Below are 20,214 nucleotides of genomic sequence, written 5' to 3' on the forward strand. Positions count from 1 at the left end.
CACATTTTTTGCACATACAAAGTTATATTGTTTGTTGCTTAAGTTACTACAGAAAGAGTATCATCTCCTTCTTACTTCTCAATTTGTTTAGATAAGGTAAAATGATTTTAGGTTTATAAATGTAGAAAAACAATGTAATTTTTATCGTTTTAAGTATAATTTAACAACACCTGAATCGATAATAACGGTGTTCGGCTGTCAAAAAGTTGTCACTTGTCAAAGTCAAAATAAAAACTTAAACAAAACAAGTTTAAATCAAAGTCCAGTGTTTAATATTTTTTTAAATTAAAATATTGATTATTATATTAATTTTAAGTTTTATCAACGTTTAATAATCGATTTGTATATCAGTATTAAACTATAATAATTATTATCGATCATGTCGGAAAGCCCGAGTGGGTCATTATCTCCTTCACAAAATGAGAAAAACATAATCGATGATTCAACACAAAAACAAGGGGATGGAGACATGGACGAAGATATCTCAGCTCGTATGACAGCGTCTTACAGTGAAATATCATTTAATTCTGATCATGGACAGGGAAGTGACGACCAAAGAAGTGCTGGGCCCTCAAGACCCTATGATTTACCATCTGAAAATCGTCGACAAGATAAACTTCCACTTGACATAGGTGGCCATGTACGTTACGAAGGTGATATGACACACTATGTTGCAGACGACCTTGAATTTAAAATAAAACTCTCTAGTCCCATTGCTAAAAGAGGAGAGACTCCAGTTTTTGGTAGTTCTAGTGTGTCCAGATCCAGTACTCCTTCTGGTAAATTATACCGTCAAATATTAGCTCCACAAATTGGTCAAATTGATATAACAGTATTAAATGACTTAGAATATGAAGCTCAAAAAATAGCTCAATCCGTTGACAATTTAATAGAAAATTTGTCAAATATTTTGCATGCTAATTCATCACTTACTGCAGAGAATATGGATGTATATAAAGATGCTGTAGGTAAGACATGTGATGCAATGGACAACAATATAAAAAGTATGTATACCATATTAGCAAAAGGTGAAGAGGTTTCTCAAGCCATGATTCCAGTTCAAGCGCAGGCAGCAAGAATTGCAGAGATAAAAAGATTATTGCAAATTTTTGAGAGCAATTTTTAAGCACATGTGGATGTTTCCAACTGAAATCCTAATGAATTAAATAACAGATCTCTTTATCATCCCTGAAGTGGCCCAGAGAGAAGGAAAGTAATAAAAACATTTATTCTGATATTCCTACATAAACTTTGCAAGATATAGCTGCTGCTTGAAGCACAAAATTGTCAATGAGAGATACTAAAATGGTAATAGCATCCAATAAACAATTATTATTAAGAAATGTGGATAGTTTTGCTAACAAGGAGCAGTAATAATAAAATATATCTACATTAAGAGTTTGTTGAAGTAGATTAGCATAGTAGTATTAACTTAGCTTTTAAATCTATACTACTGGTCATTGTTCTCACAGTGCAATAATATAATCCATAAGAAAATGCTGATCCATAAGGTTTCTTTTATACATATTCTGCATCTGTACCAATATTTAATATTAATATAACTCTTAATAAATGTTTTTGCATATTTTATTACAATATATCCTGCAACCATAAAATTAAACCTGTTCTATAACACTAATGCTAATGCATACTTTATGTGGCATTAAAAATAAGGTTTGTATAGTATTTGAAAGTGAAATATTATGGTCTTTATTTTGTCACTAATAGAATCTATTATAATGTATGTTTTATGAACGGCACTTACCCGACCTCTCGTTATCTTGTTTTCAGTAGTAAGATGGCTTTTATTTTATTAATTACATACCAACATTACATTTTTGCTACAATGCATTTTATTACTTAAATGATTTTTTTATATTTATAAGTGAGAATATCAACGAAATTTTTGTTTAGTGTTAGAGAAATCGATTTTTTAAATCGAATTCAAAATGATACTTGTGTGTTGCTACCTTCGTAAACTCATGTCAACGCAGTCACGCCCTTCCCGCACCCCGTGCCTCACTTATTTGATTTTTGACAGTTCGCTTTCGCCTTTTGCTATGTATGGTGGGAAATCGTTTGGAGTGGTTGAAATATATTAGATTTCTTTAAAATGTGTTACAGAAAAATTAAACATGAGTTACCAGCATGAATCTTAACATCATTTTAAGATTAAGCGTAATGTTATTGGTCTCATGACCATTTAACTTTTATCTCCTATTGCGTTAGTTCGTAGGGCAAATGGGTGACGTTGTTAGCTTATTTTCTGTGATAATAATGAAATTTAAATCTAAGTTCAACCAAAGCAAAATTTATTTCCATTACGATGTACCATGGGAAAAGCTAAAGTCAGTTAAATGGATGAACGAGCGAGCTTCTGCTAACAAGGCGTATGTACCCACGACGGTGAGTTATTTTTATATTATGTGACAGAAGTTTTTTTTTACAAAAGTTTTAGCAAGCATCGATTCTTAATTTATTTAATAAAATTTAATAAAATTATTTTATTTTTAGTTATTAAAATAATTTTAACAAACACTTGTGCTTCCTTTCCTACATGATTTTGGATATCTCTTCCATAAAATAATTCTTTAATGATAATGTAATAATTATTTCTTAGAGAATAATTATTGCTATGCAGTATTTATCACTGTATGCTATATGTAATAACAACAAACAAAATCTCATTGGTACATGGTGGGGATTGAACTTGGACTATGTAGATTTTGGTCCAGTCTTCTTCTTTAATGGAGTGGTGCCTAATAAATATTGAAAAAAGAACAATATCCCTAATGACCTAATTCAGTATTTAAAAATGTACTAATAGTTACCAAATAATGTAACTGATACTATATAAAAAGGTTTAATTAACTAGCCAGTCATATTATGAGATCCAGACTTTTATTTACTTCCCTACTTCCTTTATTCCCTTTTATTACTAAAGGGATTGTCCAAATTTCAAAACATAAAACCGGTTAATTGGACCCTTTTAAGCAGAAAAGATCCAACCAACAATTTGTTAAAAAATGAGTTCTATATATAGTAATAATCTCCTAATCTAATTTTATATTTGCACAAAAGATCCAAGCAAACTTTATAACACTATATGTTCATACACATTCTCCTAAATCATTTCTAAAACCAGCATTAGCAGCTAAAACATAACACTTCAAAAGTAGCATAAATGTTGGTCGGATCTTGTCTGCTTAATAGGGTCTAATTTATTTTAAACATAAGTTTATTGGTTTACAAAAGCAGTAATTTCTCATTCATAACTTGCCTAGTAACTTCAATAGCTGTCATTAACTATGAACAAAAAAAAGAAAAACATTTATGACCACACATAAAAATGGAAATGGAAAAGTTTAGTTGGATGGATGGATGTATTTTTGTTAGGAATGGCTCAACGGATCTTGCTGAATTTTGGCACAAATATAGAACATAATCTGGAAGAACACATAGGCAACTTTTTAAGTTTTCTATAATTCCGCGCGGAAGGAGTCGTGGGCGAATTCTAGTACGATAATAAATCACCGTAGCAACATAACAAAAAGTTGTAAAGTACCAGAAACAGCAATAACCATAACTGTATAATATCTATTGTGAATTAAATAGTACAATACAAATACAAATACAAATATACTTTATTGTGCACTATCATGGAGTTACAAAAAAAAAGTATCTTAAGGTAGAAAATAATTTAAGAGTTGTTTAAATACAAGTTATTAGAATACATGAGTAAGTAGCAAAACATGCATTTGTATCCTATACTTAGGTATAATAACATGACATATATCCAAGCAATGTGTCTGTTATGGGTGTCAGAGTTCAAATGTCGCTATGTAAACTATAATCTTCGATGACATAGATTCCACCTAGATTCAATCTTAAAGTCTAATATCTTTTTAATCATAATAAACCCTAGTTCTCACTATAAATAATAGTAAAATGAATGTCTATGTAAACACTGTCAGACATCCGCGATATCGACCGCGTTGATATCTTCTCCAAATACACACACACAGCTCACGCCTGTAACCCAGAGGGTTAGGCAGAGATCATGGACCTCCATTTGGTGTGGCCAAATGAATCTCCGCAATCCACTTTTCTTCATTTCGGGAGACGGAACGTAACGGGTGGCGAACCACGTCGCCGACTCCAAATAGTCTTGAATTATTGGTTTACCACTTCGTCCGTGAGGAATTTAAAAAACTTAATTAGTAGCTTCGCAATCTTCCAGAAAATGTTTTACATCTATATAACATTAAATCCAGATCTATGCAGCCGTTCTGGAAATATCTTCTAACATAAATCAAAAATCTCGCATTCCATAAATATGATTTGTATCGAAAAAGTCTGGTAAAAGAAAAAAAAACTATCATTTTTATTATAAGAAATTAGGTAAACGAACAGATCATCGTCTAATATTGATTGATCCAACTCCCGCTTCCGCTGTACTAGAGAACTGATGATCTTGCCCTACATACAAACAGAACATAATACATATTCATATTATTGATAACCAAGTGATATATTCATAGGTGGAAAATGTAGCGAACGTTTGCACGCATGCATTATGCGTGGCGCCGGCGTCACTGGGCGCGCGAGAGCTCCTCACGCGGTCCGTGAACGCACCACAAGCGATCGCCGCGGTGGTGTACGGCCTGGCACTATGCCTGCTGTTTGCAGTCTCCACTACATTCCATTCAGTATGCTGCTGCCGATCTGATACGTAAGTATTTATAACCTATTAATTTTAACTATGGCATTTCATGAGGACCTTAAAATGTACATTTTCCTAAGTTTTCACCATTGACAGTTGTAATGTAGACTATTAAACTTGTTTGAAGTGTTGAAGTACTGATATACGATCTTCACGATGTGTTCAGTGAACCTCACTAATGGAATAATAGCTGATGTTTTGCAACTCACTTGATCCAGCCATATCCTTGTTTATTCTATTGAGATTGCATGTAACTATGTCACGTGGGCTTTTGATTTGTACCGACACCAGACATAATATGTGCGTATGTGTTGTTATTTTTATTTATTTTTAAAATTAATTTATTTTTGGCATAAATATTTCGAGTAAAACAAATATCCTTGACTCTATAACACTTAGGTTAGTAAGAAAATATTTTTTAATTTAATTTGTTATGTTTGATAAAAGAACGAATAACATTTTTTTTTTTTTTTTTTTATTTATTTATTCACAAAAAAATTACACTACACAATAATTATAAAAAGTCGCCAAACTGCACAGCAGTTTGATGGCGACAGACACTCATTATATTATACTAAACCTACTATTAAGTGTAACTAATTTTCTAAAAAATATTTTTTTAGCTTATTTTTTACAACATTTTTTGATGCTATCACCTGATGTGGGTCATTTCTAAGCCATTCTATAGCATTGTACAATTTGGGAACAAGATATTTGGTTGTTCTCTCACCGTAGTAATTACTTGCCCTAGTTGTAACATATTGGCCCTCTCTCACCCGTTTGGTTTTGTATATATTGTTTGTTTTAATTTTATGTTCTTCTCTGAAATAGTTATCTAATATAATCCTTAACTTAACTTTCTTTTCTATAGGCAAAATTTTACATATTGTAAACAATTGATTGTAATCTTTTTTACACGATTCTAACGTATTTTTATTCACTAGTTTTTTTAAAAATCTAATTTGCAAGTTTTCTATGTCTAATAAATATGACTTAAATGTCCTACCATAAACAGCAACACCATAGTTTATGAGAGAATCTACAAGTGCATAATAAATCATATATAAAGTTTTTATATCTACAATTTGCTTCAGGTAAAAAAACTTTCCTAAGAGTATCGATAGCTTCCTACCAACCTCATCTATGTGACACTTCCAATTGAAGTGTTGATCTATTATTAGACCAAGATATCTGTAATTTTGAACATATTCCAATTGCGGACACGTACAAGCTTGTTTAGACATATGGAGGCACTGATACGAATGCCCTGTAATACTTATGTCACTGTTATTAATACTTTTTGCACCTCTATTATAAGGAGAATATATGCGCATGCACTTAGTTTTACTTATGTTAATAACGATACTGTTATCGTGCGCCCATTTTGTTATACTGTCAAAATCAGCCTGTATGTTTTTTTGTATTTGTGTCACATTTTTATCGCCATATACTAAACACATGTCGTCAGCGTACATGTACAGACAGGAGTGCTTAATTGTTTTGGCAACACTATTAACATACAAATTAAAACCAACCGGGCCGAACACTGACCCAGTCGGGACACCTAGACTGACGCTGGCTTCCTCGCCTGTAACATTGTCAACCATAACTTGTAGTGTTCTTTGTTTTAAGTAATTACTAAAAAATGTATTTGTTGGGCCCCGGATGCCACAGTCACTCATAGCTTCAAGTAATATTTTGTAATCTAAAGTTTCGAACGCTTTTTTGTAATCGATAAACAGTACTATTACTTGCTTTCCGCTGTCTAGGTATTCGTTAATTGTATCCATAAACTTCGTCAGCGCAGTGCTGGTGTCCCGACCCGGCCGAAATCCGTGTTGACACTCAGACAGTATCTTATTATTCTCTAGGAACGAGCTAATCTGCCCCACCACCACTTTTTCAGCGATCTTATTAATGACTGAAAGCAAGGCGATGGGGCGATAGTTGCTGTAATCTAAATGGGAGCCATTTTTGTAAATAGGGCGAATTATAGATTTTTTTAATATGTCTGGATAATATCCTGTTTTTAAACACATATTAATAAATTGCGCTAATACTGGGCTTATATCACTTTTTATATATTTTATGTCCTGTACCCTAATTCTATCCATCCCCGGTGCTTTATTTTGACTTAAGTTGTCAATAATTTTGTTTACTGTAATTTCGTTAATTTTTTTATACCTAAAAGATAAATTACTACATTCGACATACTCTTTTTTGTTTAGAAATTTTTCACTACATGTGTGCTTGATATCTTTAACATCTTTGGTAAAAGTTTTAGCAAAGTTAGTACAAATATTGATTAAAGAATCCTTTTGTCCCATGTACTTTTTTATTACATTATCTATGTTTCCCTTTTCTTTACCTAACCATGTATTTATGTATGCCCATACTTTCCTAGTATCCCCATTACAATTTTTTACTTGAGTCTGTCTATACTTATTCCTAGCTATGTTAATCAACTTATTTAGTTTGTTTCTATATTTTGTAAATTCTAGTCTATTTAAAACACCAAATAAAACTATCACTTACTATCATCAGTTTAACTTTCTATTTTGTGTTTCAATATTAAGTATTCATGATTATTGTTAGCACTACACTAATAGGGCATTTTAAATTTAAGTAGGTAATTAATTATTATGTTGATAGTCAATATTGAGCAGATTTTTAATTACCTGTATTAAATATAATAGAACGGTATTTTAGTTTTACGTATAAAAAAAATTAATTCACTTTAAATGTGTATTTTTAATTTATGTGGTCGTCGTAATAAATTAAAAATGCCAGCCAGCACTTGCCATAATTTCTTATTCACTTTACCGTCTATGCAGAGCTATGCAGTTTAACATCAATTTGTTGAGTGCCCCTCTCTAACTAATTGGCTTAAAGTCAATTAAACTCTATTTACTATATTTAATTGATACAAGACTTGCGATTCTAATATTAAAAAAATTGCCTTAAAGGTTTGTTTAGATATGGATAAGTGTTATTTAACTAAATTCAACTGATTAGAGCCAATATGAGGGTCTACTGTAATCCAATTAATAGTAACTGTTAAAACTATACTGTTGGATGTGCAGTTGAGAACCTTTATTTTCTACCCTTTCAAGTGAAATGTGCTAAATTATAGCACTTCTGATCAATACCTACGTAAGGGTAGGGCGCCGTTGGGCGACCGCCCAGCGGGGTTAGGCAGTAAAAAACTAAAAACGAAACGATCGATCGTTTCGTCTAAGCGATAGCGTCTCTCGTTTTTCCGTGTAAGGCTAGGCAGTAACAGACGACAGTCGCTTTCGTGCAGACGAAGGTGAATCGTCAAAAAAAACAAATTATTGTCTATACTTGACGATCAACATTGTGTCATTTGAATTTGACGTATAAAGGTCAAATATTCTCGCGGTAAAAATACAAAAGTTTAGTGAAGTGTTTGTGTTTCAATTTACGTTTTGTAAAATGAATTCTTAAAACGCAAGCAATGAGCAAATCGCCATAATGGTGGAATTTATGGAAAGGTACGTCAATAACGTATTTAAAATGGTAAACACCCCGCAGGGAAGACTGAGGCGCCAGGAACTTTGCCAACTATTAAAGATGTTGCTGGGTAAGGCAGGTAGTGATCCTGACAAGTCTATGGAGCAATGGATGGATCAAGGTTGGTTCTAATGTAATAATGATTGTAAACATAAAACAAGACATTCATTCTGAAGCATGTTTGTTATGCTGGCAGACACATCCTTTTTTATTTTACTTATTCTTTGCAAGTGCCCTTGCTATTGAATCATGTATTTAATAACAATAGTTTTGTAGTTGCCATTTTCCTAGCTACGAATATCACATTTCATCACCCAAACTTTATATTTTAGGAGTACCAGTAGAGGAACAGTCAAATGAGGAGCCTCCAGTTGAGGAACCATCTATCCAAATACAAATTTTGGAGCAGATCACTGACAGTAATTTATTACAATCCTGTTATTTCATTTAGAAAACAGATATGCAAATCTATTCTTCAGTTGGTAACTGTATTAATAGAAAAATATTTAATTAGTACCTAATTCAATTTATTTGCCCATGTTTCTGTTTAATCATTTGGGTAAAATAAATTAACTAAAATCAATTGATACAATTTAATGTTTAGTTTTATCTTATTATATACAGTTTAAACATTAATATTTACTAACTTTATCATGATATTTCAGATGATGAACAAAATGATATATATGTTGCCTCCTCTTCAAGAGTAAAGCTGCCCCATCATCAGTTCAAAGGAGAGGGAAATGGCATCCAGGACCCTCACTCACTGGCTTATTAATGTAATGCTTATGCTTTGAGATGCAGTCTCAAATGCAAAAACATGTAACATTTACATTGGTTTTGGTTGTAACTTGTGTAATTAATGTTTAAGTGAATATTGAAATAAAAAATAATTGTATATAAATAAAGTTTATTTTTAATTTGTAAAACATTCATCTTCATCATATTTCTTCTTAAAAATACACTTTTAGACATTATTGTGTGGGCTTCTTCAACCAAACTAAAAACTGCCAATAATTAGTCTATTCCTAACAGCCCGCCCCACAATCACATCCGGCCCGTTTTCAACAACAGTTGGTTGTGTAAGAGCAGTGGACAAAAGTACTTCTGCATCATCTGTAGGAGTTCCTCTTGAATCTATGAGCATGTTATGCAGTACCACACATGCAATAACAATTTCTGCTGCATAATCAGGGTGATAATAAAGGATATGCTGACCTAACAAATATCAAAATCTATATTTAACCAAATGCCCTTTCTATGCAGTTTCGGGCCTTGACATGCACTCTAGTGTAGTTCTCTCCTCTAGATCCTGGTTCTGCATTCAGAATAGGTGTCATAAGGTAGATCCTTTGAGGGTAACCACTGTCACCTAAAATGTTATAAGTAATATTAAAGTTACAAATAATATTTAACATAGAACATCACCTATTAAATATTTTTCTACTAAAAATGCAATTACCCAACAACCAAACTGACTTGCCAGATAGTTGCAGAGCCTCCATATGGCTTTGCAGTCTTCTACTTGCCCAGATATGACTGTTGTGACTTGCACCATCAAACTTGGCATTAACATTAGTGATTCTGAGATCACTGTCACATACCTAAAATATTTAATTGAGATTAATCTTTAATTATCTTATAATTATTATAACAAACATAAAAAGGTTCATACCATTTGGACATTAAGAGAATGAAAGCCTTTTCTGTTATAAAAACAAAGTACATCTGCAGCTGGACGAACTATGGCCACATGGGTGCAATCAATGGCACCAATTACACCAGGAAAATTAAACTTAGTATAAAATCTGTAAAATAATATTTGTAAGTAGTTGTATGTGCTCAAGGTAATAAAAATAAAATGACGGAAGTTATATATAGTAACCCCTACCCTTGCTTAATTTTAGTTCTTTGTGTGCTTGTTTGTGGGAATTGTATCCATTTATTTGAAATCTCATTCAGAGCTTTTGTCACCTCTCTGATACACCGACTTACACTTTTTTGATTCATGTGTACCTCATTAGCAACACCTTTCTGATATGAACCCATGGCATAAAAGTTCAATGCTGTCAGCACCTAAAATATAATAATTGTGTCAGTATAAGACTCAAAGTGACTAAAGTTAACATTAATCATATTAAATACATAATCACCTTTTAACACACATATATTAAAAAAAACACATATATCATAAGAAATCAATTTACCTTAAGTTCCAGTGAAGTTGTTTTCGAGCCTTTTAAACTGGTATTGTGCCTGAGCTCGTCACACAACGAGTGGAACTCTTCCTTATTCAGCCTGTAATGAGCTCTAAACTGCCACTCCGGAATTTTTTGGAGTAACCGTTCGCGATTCTTTAATCTTTGTAGAAGCATACGCTGCCCACGCTGCCGAGACATCTTTTTAGCTTCGGCATCTGCAGCTTCTAACATCAAGGCGGTCCACATGCGAGACATATCTATAATATGCCAAATCATAAATTGTTTACTTTATTCAACTAACAAATCATTTATAACATAATACCAAATTGATTTCTCACCTTAGAAGTTTTATTTAATATTTAATAATAGTTTAAGATATTTAACTAAAGTTGATTCGGTTGACTTCGCGGCAAAACGAGACACCTTTGTCGATCGTCTCAAAAACGAACGATCGTGTCGCTTTTAAAACGATTGGAAATGTCATTTCGTGTTACTGCCTAAGAATTTCAAAGGAATTGGTCGAAAAACGATAGACGATAGACGACGCTTCGTCTTTCGTCTTTCGTGCGTGTTACTGCCTACGGTTTTAACGCGTGACGTCAGACGTCAGTCTCTCAACCAATCACAATCGAACGACAGTCGCTTTCGTTTCGTTTTTGTTTTTTACTGCCTAACCCCGCAGGGCGCTGAAGAGAAAGGGCCGCCACAGATTTCCGAATTACGCAGTCTCATGTAATTCTGTTAACCTCTAAAGGCAAATGGTAAAAAAGAGGTTTAAACCTAGCCCAGGGCGAGGGAAATTAGAGCTGAGACTGTTGCTGCTTATGATGAGAGATTGCTAATGTTATATTCAAATCTAAGTGGGAAGTAAATTAAATTCTTAAACTGAATAGGTAGAAAATTAAAATAGAATTCGGACAGCATTTTTTGCATATACAGTCAAAACCGTTTATAGCGACATCGTTTAGAACAACATACCGGTTAAATTGACCAAAATCAAAGGTCCTGGCTGAATGTTATTACATATCTTTCCTATTAATACCTGTCACCGGTTGTTACAACTATCGGTTTTTACGACTCAATATGAGTAGTCCCTTCGATGTCGTTATAACAGATTTTGACTGTATCTTATATACAAAAACAATACAAACATCACCATTATATAATGTTTGGTATAACAAAAACTTTTCTACAGGTTAATTTTTATTGTAATGTTAACTATGTTATTTTAAGGCTAAATATAAAATTGTTATGAAATAGTTTTGTCTAGAAATAAACATAATCGCCATTGAAGCCTTAGGTTTTGCGCTAGCATTATCGCTGAGTTGAATAACAAGGTTATGTTCGGTTTATTGCGTAATGTAAAAGAAAACAACTTAAAAATAGCCTTCAATATAAAGTACAGTATGTTCCAACTTGACATAACAAAGCAAAAAATCAGATCCCTTGTCAACCGACATTAAAAATAATAACTGATATTAGTAGAATATGTATTGTGACTTTGATTCACAGTATCTCGTACGAAATTGCGAACCGCCATAAAGTTTAGACGTCACTGTACCCATATCTGATTTAAAAAAAATGAATCCTTTGATAAACCTAAACGAAACCTTTTCAATTCGCTCTTAAACTAAGATTCTTAATCTCTTAGACTAAGGTTTCTCGGGTTTTGATTGGTTAAATATTAAACGAACAGCGATTGTTAAAATCCGTACTTCGACAAGAAGTCTTAACTTTACTGTTTCTATTATGTTCTAGAAAATATGTACCAATTCTTCAGTTATTTATAGTTCTGTATTGTATATTTGAATACAATATACAATGTCGCAATGTAACTATTGTTTAATTAATTTATGATAATTAAGTCGGCTTCTTCTCAATTCCTTTAGTTTCACAATGTAATTTTTTGCCCATCTATAATGTTTGTGTGAGTTTGTGTTTGAAGCGGTTTTATCGTGAAATTCCACTGCAGAAGTTTTTACAAGAGAATGACGCCTTTTCTTACAACAATGCTTTTATGCATGCTACTTGACGGTGGAAAAAAACATTAATATGATAGATCACAAGAACTTAGTCAGTTGGAGTTTTCGTGTCATTGTAAAACTTTTGCATCATCATTTATTTTGACATAGTTGTAAATAAACATACCTTTGTAAATCTTTTTTCAAGTTTTCCAAGTATACGAGCATGTTAGCATTTAACATATCAAAGCGTTGGTTTTAAAAGAGTCTTGGCCTAGTTAACGTCAGAGGGATCTGAACAGCTATTGTAAGCTTTGCGACACTAGAGTTCTATTGTCTTTGCTAGATGTTTGTTCAATTCATCAAAGTATGAGTATTCAGAGAATGAATTACGAATAGCGTAAGCAAAGTATACAATAGTCTCGTATCTAAGAATATTTTGAGGTTTTATTAACAGTTTAAACAGAGGTAAAATAAAAGACTCTATAATTGTTACAGTAATGAAAAAATATATCCAAAAAAATTACCTTTCTTTCTTGTCCCCGGTATAGTATTGTCATTTCTTAAATAATTACGTATCTATTAACTTAATGTTCATATAATCCAGATTTAATTATATCAAAATACACCGCAACATTTCTAGTCTCAAGGTGACCGGCGCAAACGCAGTGATGCGCGTGTTTTAATAATTCAATATTAATAACTCGTACAATATCTATCGAATTTAGACTACGTATGTAAAATCGTACTATCGCATGGTTCTAGGTATAGTTGCCATTTGTCGTTTGTCTATCAAATGATTTCTTAAGATGGTGTCGTCAAATAGTAGGTAATTTGCATTACATTACTTACTGTGGACCTAGCACGAATACCTATTTGTAACGGCCATCGTGTTGTTAGCGACAAAATTTGTATTAAAATTTTACGCAGCGCCTCTATCAGGCGTAAAATACACCAAAAATGTCATAAGAATTTTGACATAATTAACGATGACGATACGAAGGCGATAATCGCAAATATTCGTGCTTAGGAAACTGATTTCTTAATCGTTACGTATGACATAAATAGCCTAACACTTACAAACATAATCACCCACATCATCTACCATCTACCAAACTTAACAAAGAGAACTGATATCACCTAAAGCTTACGAAATGTTTGCAGTAAAATGAAGCATTTCCTGCATCGCTGCGACCGTGCCATGATATACATCTTTATCGCGAGCTCCTACTTCCCCTGGCTGACGGTGGGCACGCTGTCGTGTTGGATGCTGCGTGAGCTACGCTGGGCCATCTGGCTGCTGGCAGTGCTCGGCATCACCTACCAGCAGATCTTCCACGAGCGGTACAAGATGGTCGAACTCCTCCTCTACTTGGTCATGGGCTTGGGCCCGGCGGCCATCATTGTCACGTCAAATGTATGTCCACTGTTTGTTGCACGCTTGCTTTTTTGTAGCGTATGTTTTTAACATGTCCAGTTCTAATTCCCCTTGCGAGATGATACGTCTAAGTCGTAAAACTGAATGTGTTAAATATACCTACTGTACGCTTTATATTTTTCGATTAATCTAAATCTAATTTGGTATGTTTTGCCAAGAGATAAACTGTTGTTACTCGTAGCTGATTGGATTATTGAAGATTCTCATCTTCGTAATTGTACAAATTGTTGTAGGTACAAGTATGACAAATAACTAGTTTATTATACAGCAAGTTCCCAATGTAATTCTGCTAAAATATATCGTATAGACCAAGGAATGCGGCATGCAAACTGTGTACTAAGCAATTGTATCCAAAAGGAGTTATATTTCGCATAATACGCTGTAATGCAATGTCTGTGTTGTGTTGTGTTTCTTAGTATTTTAACACGTAGCTTGACACAAATGCTATCTCCCAATAGAGCCTCGCAGAGAGTTTTATGCAAAAGTCGACGAAATTAGTTTTCTCTCCTTTTTAGAGGTTAAACCAATAAGCTAGTCTGAATGTCATATGCATGATTATTTTTCTTTCCGCTCATTATTTCCATATGTTTGTCAGAGATACGTCACGTACGAGTGGCACAGTTATATTAAAAATACAGCTTTCATTTATTTGAATGCACAATGAATAATGAAACGTAAACTCGGCTCCGGAATTCATAAATAAACAAGTGATGAGCGCTCTACCCGTTACCCCTGAGATTATCCACCCTCAGCTTACAAATAACAAGTTTTTATTTTTAAAACATAATTTAAAGTAAACTGAACTTAAAATCCAATGATAATTGTTAAATAACAGTACTCAAAGTAGGTGATTATTTTTAAAGAGATGGGGGCAAACGAGCAGCCGATCTCCTACGATGTTAATTGATTCGACGCCCATGGACGTTTTCGACACCAGAGAAAGACTTTTTAAAGGACCCTGAGTTCTATTGTTATAGCTTTATTTTTTAACTAGCTGTCGCCCGCAACTCCGTCCACACTGAATTAATTCTTCCAGACTATGTTCTACATCTGTGCTAAATTACATCAAGATCCTTTGAGCCGCTCCAGAGATACATCCATCTATCCATTTAAACTTTCGCATTTATAATATTAGTAAGATTAATAGACTGTTTGGCTTTTATTATTACTACCATAACTCAATCGCGTTTGGAAATATTTATATTAGATACTTCGCGATATAATTAAAAGTTCTAGTACGCACTTTACCTTATATCGTGATAGTTTTATGTGTTTCATAACATTGTTATGGGTTCACAAAGATATGGGTTCCGATGAGAATATTTATATAAGATTTTTGCCCGGTAAATAAAATTGTTCATCAGAATATTATACGTAATATTACGTAAAATGGTAGGTAAACTTTGCAAAAACTGTCTTAAAACTTCTAGTTTAATTTTTACAGTTCTGAAAGAGTTTTGCCATAAAAAAGCGTTTTATTTGATTTAAATCATATATGTTATTGGATATTGTATTCATTGAATGTAGTAAAATTATTTCTACATATATATTCATGTATAGCTTGTCGTGTACTTTACCCTTTTAACGATACCGTGTCTAGTTCGCCTTTGTAAATCTATTTGCGATTTCAATTGGCAAATTGGTTGGAGACAAATTGAATGAATTCATAGGCCACAGGATCTTCCAATACAGTTTACTTTGTTAAAGTATTAAGACCAGTATTCACACTATGGAAAATAGATTTAAAGAATGTTTATCTTTTAATAAAAATTGTCACGTATTGTTTTTTAATATTTTTAAGACGGTTGTGAAGGATGAAAATATTTGTGCGAGTGTGTTGGGTGTTATAATCGACAGCTATAAATGTTTCATTAATTACTAACTGTCGCTCGCGACTTGATCCGCGCGGCATTAAAAAAACTCATCGAGATCCGTTGAGACGTTCTGCATCCTTCCATCCATACTTCCAAACATTCGCATTTATAATATTAGCTAGATTTCGCATAGCTAAAATTTGTTTCGGGGTGACAAAAAGCGATTTTAAATCTATGTATTTATCATATACATCATACAAACACAAACATTAACATACAATAATCACTTATATCGCATAGTTAAAAATCATGCACTGAAAATTTTATCCCAATTAAAATGACGAGTCCCTGACCTGAATTATGAGATTAACAAGCTATGAATTTATTTACAATAGCCATGAAATAATGGCCCAAACCTGACCTCTTTAATGTATTCCACGTTACTAACTAATCCACAAATGTTCAATGCAGTTGTATTAAATTATACTGACCCTGGAACAATTAAATGTAGATTAATTTATTTGTAACTAACTTTTACCCGCGACTCCGTCCGCGCGGTATAAAAGAAAATGCACACAAGATAAAAAAAAGATCCTATGTCCGTCTCCTAGTTCTAAGCTACCTCCCCATCAATTTTCAACTAAATCAGTTCTACCAATCTTGAGTTATAAATAGTGTAACTAACACGACTTTTATATACTCGTACATAGATTTAACCGAAACAAAAGCTTTAGTTAATTAACCTTTTCTTCTAGTTGTGTACCTATATACGTTTAAAGGTAGATAATCTACAATTGCCAATGTCTATGGGCAGCGATCGTTTTGCCATTTCAGCGAATTCGGATGGCTGCTTGTTTTTTTGCCACCTTAAATATAAAAAAAAACTAAAATGTCATGTTTTCGCGCGTTTCTATATGATTGGGGGGGGCCTAGCACGAATACTTGCCTGAAAGTATTTTATCCACGCTATACAAATCTAATACAATTTTTGTCGATGACGTTAAGAATACTTTCTCGCAAATTTTCGTGCTTGGCCCTCTGTTTTATTGTCATCTGTTACATACTTCATCGATCACTTAATTGATTTTAAAGAGATGTCTCTCGATTTGTATTAATCCCCGGAGTATATTTATAGTTAGTAAATTCTAATGGCTTTATAATATGCTTACTACGATTTGCAGTTTGATAATGTTAATGATTTCCTGTTTGAATCATTAAAATTGTATTTAGATGTTTGTCTATAAATATCATTAAATTCAAATTTCATTTAAAAACGCTTAATTTTATGGGCAATTTAATGTAATTCAACGGGAAGCAATTTATTGCCACACTTAAAAGTTACCCTTACAAAGTCGAATCCGAAAAAAATTAAGTTCATTTACGACAATGGAATTTGAACTCGACCTTTGCGTATAAAAGCAATCACATGTGAAGATGACCTAATATTAAATTAACAGCAAGAAACTACATACATAGATACATACAAACTGCATTTCATCCCATTCATGGAACATTTACTGTCGCATGAGTTTTAAAAATTAAATCCGTTTATAATTTACATTAGCAGACATAATCTTGTAAAGTGAAAGGTCATTGTTATTATCTATTCTGGTCCTGTCGCATAACTTCTACCGTATAACTGTAGGTGAGATAATTATAGCCTGCAACACTGACATTCATACTTTTATACTAGCTTAGTCACATGCGACTCCGTCCGCGCGGTTTTAAAAAAATAGTTAATAGCCGATTCTCAGACCTACTGAATATCGGCCGTCAACCAAATATTTGCAACTTAGATGCCAAACCGATAGAATAATAAAGATTTAATTTGCAATAACAATTAATGACATCAATAATTGATACATAAACGTTCCTATCTCCCGAATTGGACCAAATTATAGCTGCTTACGAAATTTCATAAGATATGGTTCAGTAATTTCGGAGTTTATCGCGAACATACATCGTGACACTAAATTTTTATATACAAAAGATATCGATACGACTACTTATAAATTGTTATTAATTCTTCCAAAGTAAATTTCTCAAATATCTTCATTCAATGTTGTATATAAATTTTGCCTTTAAAACTTATTAGATCATATTTTTTAATCCTACGATAAAATTAGTTCATTTATTTTATAAAAACAACTTTTAATATATTGCTTTGATCTAATTTTGCTTGATCAAACTTGTCGGTTTTGCGAGACGTACTTTAAGTTTCAACATAATTGAGTTTCGGAACAGGTATCCGTCCTCGGCCGCTCACGTCCTCGTCCTCATTCAACTTAGTTAAATGCATTTTAACTTAACAAAATTTAAATTTACGCTAAGGACAGCTAACAAATAAATGATCTTAATAGTTTCAGATTTTCTTGTTTGGATTCTTAGAAAAAAAAATCGTAGAACTTTGTCACAATAAATTCTAGCTGGATGCTCAGGTACAATGTAATTATTTTTCATTACGATTTTAAAATCTTTTATTAACCTGAGCCGGTCTGCGAATAAATCACGATACATACGTGTGTTATTTGACCTTGTGCATGCATGTGACTTTTTCTTATATAATTTTTTAATACAAAAACGCTAACTATATATTATATGGGAAAATATCCATATCTTTTGACGTAATTTTGTTGTAATACTGTTTGTGTGTTCTGCGTAATTAACTGTTATAACAATATATAGCATAAAATGACTTCCACTACAGTATGCTCATTGTGGTGAATAAATGAAAATAGAACAGACGACAAATAAAATATCTTACTAATATTATAAATGCGAATGATGGGTGCAAGAAAGGTTCTCAAATTGACATATATTTTTACATATATTTTATCCTTGCTGCCATCCATCCATCCAGCACTACTATATCTCTCTCATACATCAGTGGCGGTATATTTCTAAACACGTTCAGTGCCACTGACTCACACTATAAGTTCACGTGAAAATCGTTGTAGCATTGAAAGTGTTATTCGCCTTTGACGACTTGATGGCTTTTGTGATCTGATATTAAGTGTAACGTTATTTATCTTCCAGCACCACTTCCCGGCGATGCACGACCTCAAGGTGGGCGGGATGCTGTACTTGGCCGGCGTGTTCTTCTTCAAGTCTGACGGGCGCATCCCCTTCGCGCATGCCATATGGCACATATTCGTAGCCCTCGCCGCCAGCGTGCATTATCTAGCCATACTCCGACATCTCTTCCCAGAGTTAAAATCACAATAAAGACTGCCCCATTAACCTATTCAAACTCTATAAACCGAGAGCGTTCTCTCAAGCTATTTTCGTATCGCGACTCGACAGCGAGGTCGCGTTTAACACACTTGACAGCTGCGAAATGTCAGACGTCAATTGAACTTGGCAGTAAATGGCGCACTTCCGCCACTAGGGCTTGACAGAAAAACTTCTCGACATTGAATGTTGGTGTATAATAGTATCCAATTCCATTATCTCGCTAAGTATTTTGTAGTCATTATATGACCTGTATCGATGTCTGTTTCTGTAGGTTCTAATTTAGATTGTCTGGACCGCAGGGTTTGTTGACTTTTGAACTCCTAGGAAACTATTAGACGCACCTTTTTCGTCCACACGACGTTGTTAAAACTGGTACTAATTGATGCTTTTTTTTAATTGACATTCCTATTGCAATGACGAATTCTAAACAGATTTTTTTAATTGTGTAAATCTTTTTAGTACAATTTTAGTGACTGGCCATATGGAAATATAAAAAAAAAAAATTTTGTTAATAACAAAATGTTCGCACGCAATGCGTTGTTTCCATGACTCATGTGTAATTGGCCCGACATCCTCCGGACCTCGACCTTTGCCTCGACTTATCAAGATTGCCCAGTCGACTATTATTTTTATTATATAACCTGTGTTTATGTATAAACTGAATTGTTTAATTCAAGTTTTTTTTAATAAGTTCAAATTAGTGGAAAATTTTAATTTTATCTATTTGATTTTAATTCATTAATTTAAAAATCAAAATGATTTATTTTATATTCAATAAAGAGTGTTATTTTAACAACACGGCGTGGACCGTCTTCGGCCAAATAGTTTAAATGAAATATTAAAATGTATGTATATTTTGTAAAAAAAGAAATTGTTAAATCTTTCTACTATTGTTGTAGTGTTCTTAGTATCTCAAAATCTCGAGACCAATCCAATCCTTTTTACATTATTTAAAATGTATTGGAGTTTTTTAGAGACGTTTATATATCTATACTTATACGAGTCCTGTTTTTCTGTGAGATCTTTTTATACATCTCAGTGTAAGTTCTCCTTAGATTAGTTATATTACAATGTAGAGTAGTCGTGTGATGATGTGCAAATCTATTGTTAATTGTCGTACTAATACTCCCAATTGTCGTACTCTTAGTCTAATCTATCTCCATTTATGTATTCCATGTTAGTAACTTATGCTCAATACGGAAGTTTGTCGTCTTGAATATTAAATGTATTATTTCAAATATCTCCCTCATATTGTAGGTATAATTTTGGATACCTTATAATTTTAACGACAACATAACTCACGCCTGTA

The 20,214-nt window shown here is 33.0% G+C and overlaps 4 protein-coding genes across 6 annotated transcripts; 3 read left to right on the top strand and 1 right to left on the bottom strand.

Moving 5' to 3' along the window:
• The first annotated feature begins 347 nt into the window (after window positions 1-347).
• Window positions 348-1,528, top strand: LOC106720984 (BLOC-1-related complex subunit 6). Its single transcript, XM_014515795.2, has one exon. It carries the CDS (start codon window positions 380-382, stop codon window positions 1,124-1,126), a length of 747 nt encoding a protein of 248 aa, XP_014371281.2. The 5' UTR covers window positions 348-379; the 3' UTR covers window positions 1,127-1,528.
• A 509-nt stretch (window positions 1,529-2,037) lies between these two features.
• On the top strand, window positions 2,038-19,578 carry LOC106721056 (monocyte to macrophage differentiation factor). Its single transcript, XM_014515920.2, has 4 exons — window positions 2,038-2,406; window positions 4,542-4,732; window positions 13,584-13,836; window positions 18,708-19,578. Exons 1-4 carry the CDS (start codon window positions 2,242-2,244, stop codon window positions 18,894-18,896), a joined length of 798 nt encoding a protein of 265 aa, XP_014371406.2. The 5' UTR covers window positions 2,038-2,241; the 3' UTR covers window positions 18,897-19,578.
• LOC123721714 lies at window positions 7,913-9,169 on the top strand. Its single transcript, XM_045681209.1, has 3 exons — window positions 7,913-8,378; window positions 8,590-8,676; window positions 8,923-9,169. The coding sequence occupies exons 1-3, from the start codon at window positions 8,219-8,221 to the stop codon at window positions 9,033-9,035; spliced, it is 360 nt and encodes a 119-aa protein (XP_045537165.1). The 5' UTR covers window positions 7,913-8,218; the 3' UTR covers window positions 9,036-9,169.
• On the bottom strand, window positions 9,168-11,138 carry LOC123721713 (putative nuclease HARBI1). Of its 3 annotated transcripts, XM_045681207.1 has the most exons (6): window positions 10,797-11,138; window positions 10,465-10,715; window positions 10,149-10,333; window positions 9,933-10,065; window positions 9,720-9,861; window positions 9,168-9,629 (listed from the first exon to the last, which is right to left on the bottom strand). In XM_045681207.1, exons 2-6 carry the CDS (start codon window positions 10,711-10,713, stop codon window positions 9,499-9,501), a joined length of 840 nt encoding a protein of 279 aa, XP_045537163.1. In that variant the 5' UTR covers window positions 10,714-10,715; window positions 10,797-11,138; the 3' UTR covers window positions 9,168-9,498. The 3 variants fall into 3 exon arrangements, with proteins under 3 accessions (XP_045537163.1, XP_045537164.1, XP_045537162.1); XM_045681208.1 differs by having other exon boundaries at window positions 9,741-9,861; window positions 10,465-11,138; XM_045681206.1 differs by having other exon boundaries at window positions 10,465-11,138.
• Window positions 19,579-20,214: the final 636 nt, after the last annotated feature.

Source organism: Papilio machaon, chromosome 15 (assembly GCF_912999745.1).
Source record: "Papilio machaon chromosome 15, ilPapMach1.1, whole genome shotgun sequence".
NCBI classification, from domain to species: domain Eukaryota; kingdom Metazoa; phylum Arthropoda; class Insecta; order Lepidoptera; family Papilionidae; genus Papilio; species Papilio machaon.